This window comes from Cervus elaphus, chromosome 32, assembly GCF_910594005.1.
Source record: "Cervus elaphus chromosome 32, mCerEla1.1, whole genome shotgun sequence".
Taxonomy (NCBI): domain Eukaryota; kingdom Metazoa; phylum Chordata; class Mammalia; order Artiodactyla; family Cervidae; genus Cervus; species Cervus elaphus.
In genome coordinates, this window is record NC_057846.1 from 32,138,348 (window position 1) to 32,146,363 (window position 8,016).

At 45.3% G+C, this 8,016-nt stretch overlaps 1 protein-coding gene across 1 annotated transcript in view; it reads right to left on the reverse strand.

Moving 5' to 3' along the window:
- LOC122687897 (low-density lipoprotein receptor-related protein 2-like) overlaps positions 1 to 1,478 on the reverse strand; it is a 40,344-nt gene extending 38,866 nt beyond the window's left edge. The window contains exon 1 of the mRNA XM_043893633.1: positions 1,043 to 1,478. Coding sequence (XP_043749568.1) covers positions 1,043 to 1,478 — 436 coding nt within the window. The remainder of the gene's footprint in view (positions 1 to 1,042) is intronic.
- Positions 1,479 to 8,016: the final 6,538 nt, after the last annotated feature.

The following is an 8,016-nucleotide window of genomic DNA, read 5'->3' on the forward strand; positions in this document are numbered from 1 at the left end:
AAGTATATTGTGTACAATATACAGAGCAGATCACACACTGTTCTACAACAGACATCATGAAGATGTCTTCACACCAGAAGGCTTCGGGAAACACTGCTTAGTGAAAAATGCAAGTAACTTTAAATCCCATTTCAGGAGTGGGGCAGACAGACCACACACAGGTAAGGGCTTCCTGCCACAACAGAGACCCTCCACCAAGTTAGGGGGAAACCCTGAGCGTTAGAATCGCTCCTGGAAGACAAACAACTCAGAGATGAAGGGCCATCTCCTGCAAACCAGTTCACAGTACCTTGACCAAGAAAGTGTCTGCGTACTTTAACAAATGATTTCAAGGCTGCCTCCATCCTTGAGGGCCAATCAGGAGCACCTGTCAGGAGAGATGCACTCCTGCAGGCCAGGTGGTCTGACAAACGCTGGGCAGCTCCTGCACCGGCTAAGTCACCAGCCACCGACCCTACGGGAGCTGAGAGTGTCTCAATCACCCTGGGACCCGACTCAGCTCTCCTCTGCCTTGCGGCACGCCAGCACCTAAGTGGTATTAACAAGTGCCCCTCCAAGTTGCTTGCTGACCGCACCTTAGGACCAGGCTCCGTCGCCCCCGCGTCTGTTGGTAGAGAGAAGCGTCTCCTCCCAAGGTCTCGGGCCTCCAAGAGGCTAAATTTGCAGCCTGGTTAAACCTTGGCGGCGGGCGCATCAGAGACCCGGGCTAGAAAGCCAACCCCAGTCCCCGGGACGCTCGGGGAAGAAAGAACCTAGGAGGGAGGGTGTGCCAAGCACTCAGGTGCGGAGGGAGCTTCCTTACCCTGCGGCTTGAGGGCCAGAGAGGACAAGACAGCCAATTGGTCCGCTGAGCCAACCCACCCAGCGGGGCTTGTTAAGGAGTTAAGGACTGAGAAACAGGGGCCCCTCCAGGTGGTCCAGCCTCGCCCTCCCGGATAAAAGGTCACCGCAGGACCGGGGAGACGCCGCGCACCTAGCGAGGACGCCCCAAGCTCTCCTCTGCCCCCGCCCCTCAGCTTCCCTCCCCGGGGGCCCCACTCACCGGTGGCGGAGTCCCCGAGGCCGCCCAGAGCGGCCAGCACGGGAAGCAAAAGCAGAAGGAGCGTCTGGCGTCCCATGGCCGCGAGGGGACAGCGCGGGACCCGGGCGCGCGGCGCGCTGCGCGTAGATGCCGCGGGCGGGCGGAGCGCCCCGGGCGCCCAGGAGGCTTTAACTCGCGCTCCCGCCCCGCAAGGGGAACGCCGGCGCCTGAGGGCGGGGTGTGCGGGGAGTTGGCGTCTCCAGATCCCCGAGAAGAGCAGCAGGGACGCAGTGGGGCTGCAGACTGAGCCGGGGCGCCTCGCATCCGTCTCCCCCGGAGGTGCTCGGGGACCGTGAGTGCCTGGCACCCTCGCGCCCCTCCTGCAGCAGGACAGCAGACGCTCCGCTGATTCAAGGTCCCTGTCACACTTAAGGTCAAGGTAGGGATGGTCGACCATACTTAAGGCTTTTCAAACTTTGGTTTTTAAAAATTAAGTAGAGTTGATTTACAAGATTGTGTTGATTTCTGCGGTACAGAGAAGTGGTTCAGTTATATATACGTTTTTATAGTCTTTTCCATTACGGTTTATCAGAGGATATTGAATATAGTTCTCTGTGCTACACAGTAGGACCTTGTTGTTTGTGCATTTTATATATAATAGTTTGCATCTGCTAACTCCAAACTCCCACTCCATCGTGCCCCCACCCCTCTTCCCCTTAGCAACCAAGTCTGTTCTCCATGTGAGCCTGTTTGTTTCCCAGATATCATTTGTGTGATATTTCAGATTCCACATGTAAGTGATATCATATGGTATTTGCCTTTTCCTTTCTTATTTCATTTAGTGGGATAATCTCTAGTTCCATCCATGTTGCTGCAAATTTTACTGAACCAAACTTGGGTCTGCTTGCCCCAGGGCAGTAAAGTCCATCTAATTTCAAACATCTGGTTGTGGTAAAGGACCTTAGAGCCTTTATTACAGGGCCAAGCAAGCCTTCCAGGGCAGCTAGTGCTTAAAAGACCCAAACTCCCAAAGGCTTTCAGGGAAAGGGTTTTAAAGACAGAGTGAGGGAGGGGGTTGTGGGGGGTGTTATCAGCTCCTGGACATTCTTCTGATTGGCTGATGGTAAGGTAATCAGGAGTCAACATCACTAACCTGGGTGCAACCGGTCTGGCATCTGCTTGCTTATGGGAAACATATGAATAGTTAACTTTTCCCACCTGATGGCCCTTTCAGTATCTGCAAAACTCCTCCCAGGACATGGCTCAGAATAGTCTCTATAGCCCTTGAGAAACTACGGGTCCTAGATTTTGTCTAATGGTTAAACTATTATTATTTTGTCTTGCTTCATTGTTTTTCCTTTTTTTCTGAATTTTTTCACTTCTTTGATTAAATTTATTCTTTGACTAAAGTCTTTTTTTGCAGACAAAAAGCAAGCTGAGGACATGAAGGTAGGGGTAGTTGCCCTGGGAAGGCCCCATAGGATCCTGCTGGACTGTGCAAATGTCATTATTTTGTTCTTTTTTTATGGCTGAATCATATTCCATCATATATATGTACCTCATTTTCTTTATCCATTCATTTGTTGAACATTTGGTTGTTTCCATGTCTTGGCTATTGTGAATAGTGCTACTATGAACATAGGAGTGTATGTATCTTTTTGAATTGTAGTCGTATCTGGATATATGCCTAGGAGTAGGATTGTTGAATCATATGACAACTCTCGTTTTTTGAGGAACCTCCATACTGTTTGCCATAAATGGCTGCATCAACTTACATTCCCACCAACAGTGTAGGAGGGTAACCTTTTCTCCACACCCTCTCCAGCATTTGTTATTTGTGGACTTTTTTTTTTTTAAGATTTATTTTTTTATTTTTGACGGTGCTGGGTCTTCATTGCTGCTCGTGGGCTTTCTCTATTTGTGGAGATCGGGGGCCACTTTCCATTTGTGGCGTGCGGGCTTCTCACTGCAGTGACTTCTCTTGTTGCAGACCGCGGGCTCTAGGGCGCGTGGGCTTCAGCAGTTGAGGAACATGGGCTCAGTAGTTGCAGCTCCCGGCTTCTAGAGCACAGGCTCAGTAGTTGTGGCTCATGGTCATGTAGTTGCTCCTTGGCATGTGGGATCTTCCCAGAGCAGGGATCAAACCTATGACCCTTGCATTGGCTGGCAGATTCTCAACCATAGGACCACCAGGGAAACCCTTGCATTGGCTGGCAGATTCTCAACCATGGGACCACCAGGGAAGCCCTATTTGTGGACTTTTTAATGATGGCCATCCTGACTGGTGTGAGGTGATACCTTTTTGTAGTTCTTTTTTTGAAATTCAAACTATCTTTTTTTTAACACTTTAAAAATACATTTCAAATTTATTTTCATGCTACGTGAATGATTTTGGAATTGTATTTCTTGCCAAGGTATATGTTGTGTATAGCCAAATGGAAAATATATCTGAAAAGGGGGAGAAGAGGAGCTTTCACACAAACTGACTGTCCAAGTGATTGCTGAAATAAACTTGAGGAATCAAATGAGTAATAAAAAACAGTGTGTTCATTGTGTTAAAAAACACTGTAACGATAAGAAAGATAACAAAAAGCCTAAGTATCTGTGTATCAAACAAGATGGCACTGGGGCTGTGGGATTCCCATACAGGGCTGGGAAGGTGGCCCCCTCTTCTTGGGAAACAGGCCTGGCTTTCTTGGAGCCGGTCCTGGACCCTGGGTGACATGTCAGCCTCCAGGACTTAGAAGGCTCTGAGCTAAGGCATCTAGGCCTGGTTGGGCCGTAGTCAGGCCTCGTAAGGCCCCAGTAAGGGCAAGAGGCTAAGAAGGTTGAGTTTGTATATGTCAGAGGAGCAGGATGACTCCAGCAGACTCTGCATCCTTCATTCAGTCACTGCCCCCACACTCTTGGGGTGTCAGACTGATCTGGCCTCTGGCTCTGTCCAAGCAGCCACTCTGCCTTTCAGAACAATCAATAAAGAAAATGCTTGCCACCATGTGGTGGGAGTAGGAACAAGAGGGTCTTGGCAGATACACACTGATAGATGAGGAAGACTGTGAACAAGTTCCTGGGGGTTTTCAGGATCAGGAGCACCTCCTTGGGAGCCCAGTCAAGAGAAGAGTTTATCACAGGGTGTCATCATTGTAGTTTTGTTTTGCATTTCTCTAATTAGCAGTGTTGAGCACCTTTTCATGTGTCTGTTGGCCATCTGTATGTCTTCTTTGGAGGAATGTCTATTTAGTTCTGCCCATTTTCAATTAGGCTATTTGGTTTTTGTTGTTGTTGAGTTGTATGAGCCATTTGTATATTTTGGAAATTAAGCCCTTGTCAGTCCATTGTTTGCAAATATTTAATCCCAGTCCATAGGTTGTCTTTTCATTTTGTTTATGGTTTCCTTTGCTAGGCAAAAACTTGTAAGTTTGATTAGATCCCATTTATTTTTGCTTTTATTTCTATTGCCTTGGAAGACTGACCTAAGAAAACATTGGTATAATTTATGTCAGAGGTTTTACCTTTGTTCTCTGCTAAGAGTTTTATAATGGCATGTCTGATGTTTAAATCTTTAAGGCATTTTGAGTTTATTTTTGTGTATGTGTATTCTCACTTCATTGATTTTCATTGACTGTCCAACTTTCCCAACACCCCTTGCTAGAAAGACTTTCTCCCATTGTATATTCTTGTCTCCTTTGTTGAAGATTAATTGACCATAGGTGTGTGGGTTTATTTCTGGCCTTTCTGTTCCATTCATTCATGTGTCTGTTTTTATGCCAATATCACACTGTTTTGATTACTGTAGCTTTTTACTATTGTCTGAAGTCTGGGAGGATTATGCCTGCTGCATTATTCTTTCCCCTCAGGATTGCTTTGGCCGTTCTGGGTCTTTTATGGTTCCATATAAATTTTAGGATTATTTGTTCTAGTTCTGTGAAAATGTCATGGGTAATTTGATAGGGGTCACATTAGGTCTGTAGATTGCTTTGGGTGGTATGACCATTTTAACAATAGTCTTCCAAATCCAAGAGCATGAGATATCTTTCCATTTATTTGAATCATCTTTAATTTCCTTTGTTCATGTTTTATAGTTCTCAACGTGTTAGAACTTTCACCTCTTAAGTTTTTTGGGGGGGGAGGGGGAGTGGGTTGGTATGATTTTTATGTGTCCAGAAAACACCTGGAAACCTCCTAAATAAGCAGGCTCTGCTCCTGCAGGTCCAGGGAAGAGCCTGAGAATCTAACAGACTCTTAGGTGATGGGTTTGTTGGTCGCCCTCAGACCTCACTTTGAAAAAGCAGGGGTTTGAGGGCCACAAACTGAGGGCATCACTGTGACTGCAAACCTCTGGGCTCTTGGCCTGCTTGGACCCCTTGCTGCCTCCTGTCTTCCCACTTGGGCAGTGAGGCCTTCTTGACCCGGGTCTGTAATGACAGCTGAGACAGCCGTCCTCTTTAGCTGGCGATCAGCAAGCTGTTAATACCGAGTAACAGCACAAAAGTCCTGAAAAACACTCTTCCCCTTTTGGCCTCTGTCACAGCCAGAAGGAAAATGCTTTAATAAACAGCTGGGGGACTTCCCTGGTGGTGCAGTGACTAAGACTTCGCCTTTCAAGGCAGAGGGTGTGGGTTCAATCCTTGGATGGGGACCTAAGATCCCACATGCCTCAGGGCCCAAAAAATCAAAAGATAAAACAGAAACAATATTGTAACAGATTCAACAAAGACTTTAAAAATGGTCCACATCCAAAAAAGTTAGATATGGACGTGTATCAAATTTAATGAATCTGAATCAGAGTCACACATAATCCCTGTAGGATGGTAGACTTAGAGGACTGGAAGAATTCAGAGGTCATTTTACCCAAATGCTGCCATTTAGGAATGAGATGGTGGATAAAAATTAGACTGTGTGACATATGCCAGAGAGGCTCAGACTGCCCTCCCACCCCCTTCCTCAGCTCAGCTGTGACATTCCTTCTTTCCAGTCCACCAGGAGAAGTGTCAGATTCTTGGAGAGAACACGATGGGGTTTGAATTTAGATGGAAACTGGCAGGGAACAGTTACAGTGTCTGGGAATGAAAGGCAGCAGTAAAACACCAGGAAAAAAATAGAAAATCGAATTGCAAAGTGCCTTCTTAGGTTTTATTTGCAACACAGTCCTCCAACAGCTTTCTTTTAAATCATACCTCCTCTTCATTTTCGCTGCTGGTCCCATCAAACCACACTTTGAAGACATCGGAATGCCATATGCTATGGAACTTTAAAGTCATTGTAGGCTCTGATTACATAAGCCAATTAAAAGGACCCTTCTGCTTTTAACAAAAATCTAAGATGTATCAATTTCTGCTGAAATGTTGCTGCTTTGGAACAAGATTATTTGAGATGCTTAATAATGTTCGGTGACACAGAGGTACAAGAATAGAGACCAGTTTTCCTCACTGGTCCTCAAAGAGGCTTTGAAGCTAGTGGTAAGGTACTTGGGATGGGGGTATGAAAGACCTTGGTTCCAGTCTTAGCTAAACAAGACCATATGCACACAGAGGATAGCAGCTTTATTGATGGTATGGGTTAAACGCTGATGCTCTGATACAGCCAACATCAGCTCTTAACCCATACCATCTGAGGACACCACAGACACAGGTGATAGAAATAAGTGATTTAAATAAGGTTCCTCTTTATCTTTGGGCTTCCCTGGTGGCTCAACTGTAAAGAATCCCCCTGCCAATGCAGAGATCAATCCCTGGGTTGGGAAGATCCCCTGGAGAAGAAAATGGCAACCCATTCCAGTATTCTTGCCTGGGAAACCCCATGAACAGAGAAGCCTCCACAGGGGTCATGAAAGAGTCAGACACGACTTAGCCACTAAGCAGGTTATCTTTAAATCATTATATTCTCTCTATCAAACGTTTCATGCAAGTCCTATGTGACAAGCATGAAAATTCACACCTTCATTGAATTCATTTAACAAATTCTCAAACACCTCCTCTGTTCCAAGCACTATTCAAGCACTGAGGATACATCACGGAACAAAAGCAATAAGTTTTACATTCCAGAAATGATTCGGAGGGGCAGTGGTATATGTAGTTTGACCCAAAAGCAGAACAACAGGCCTAATGATGAAAGCAATCTAGCTTGTGCTCTATCTTCTAGACTCAACACATAGGTTGAGAAAAGCATTCTCCCTGGAGGTACAAATCAAAGAGGTACAGTATTTCCCTCTACCTATCAATATTTTCTATATCATATTAAAATAGAATTTTAAACATGATTAATTTAGGCAGAATAATAAATTGATTACATGTTAACATAAATGACATATTTTTATGAAAAATAATCACACTTCCCAAACTACAAAAAAAATTAGAGTGGTGGCAGGATTTTACATTTTTGCAAATCTTTTTAATGAGACTGATAGAAGACAGCTGTATTTTCATATGTGGTTTTGCATTCAATCTGTTATGATGTTTTGGTTGCTGTATATGAGGAAAATCTGGCCTCACACTGATACGTGTTGGCCACAGAAATATTTCACAGGCCTTTTCAAATCATTGTAAATATTCTTCTTTGATACTGTTATGGGTTCAATAGTGTTTCCCCCCAGAAAGGAAGTCCTAACTCCCAGGACTTCAGAATGTTGACCTTACTTGGAAATAGGTTCTCTACAGATTTCATCAAGTTCAGATGAGGGCATTAGAGTGGCTCCTAATACATTATGACTGGTGTGTTGGTAAGAGGAAATTTCAGACACAGACATACAGAGAAGGAAAACACTGTGAAGAGAAAAAGACATGGGGAGAATGTTACGAGATGGTATTTGAGGCAGAGATGGGAATTAGGCCGCCACAAGCCGAGAACCATCTGGGGCCACCAGAGGCTAGGAGAGGCAGGGGAGAATTCTTCCCCTAGAGCAGTGGTCCCCAGCCAGTTTGACGCCAGGGACCGGTTTCATGGAAGGCAATTTTTCCACACACTAGGTTTTCAGGGAATGGTTTTGAGATGATTCA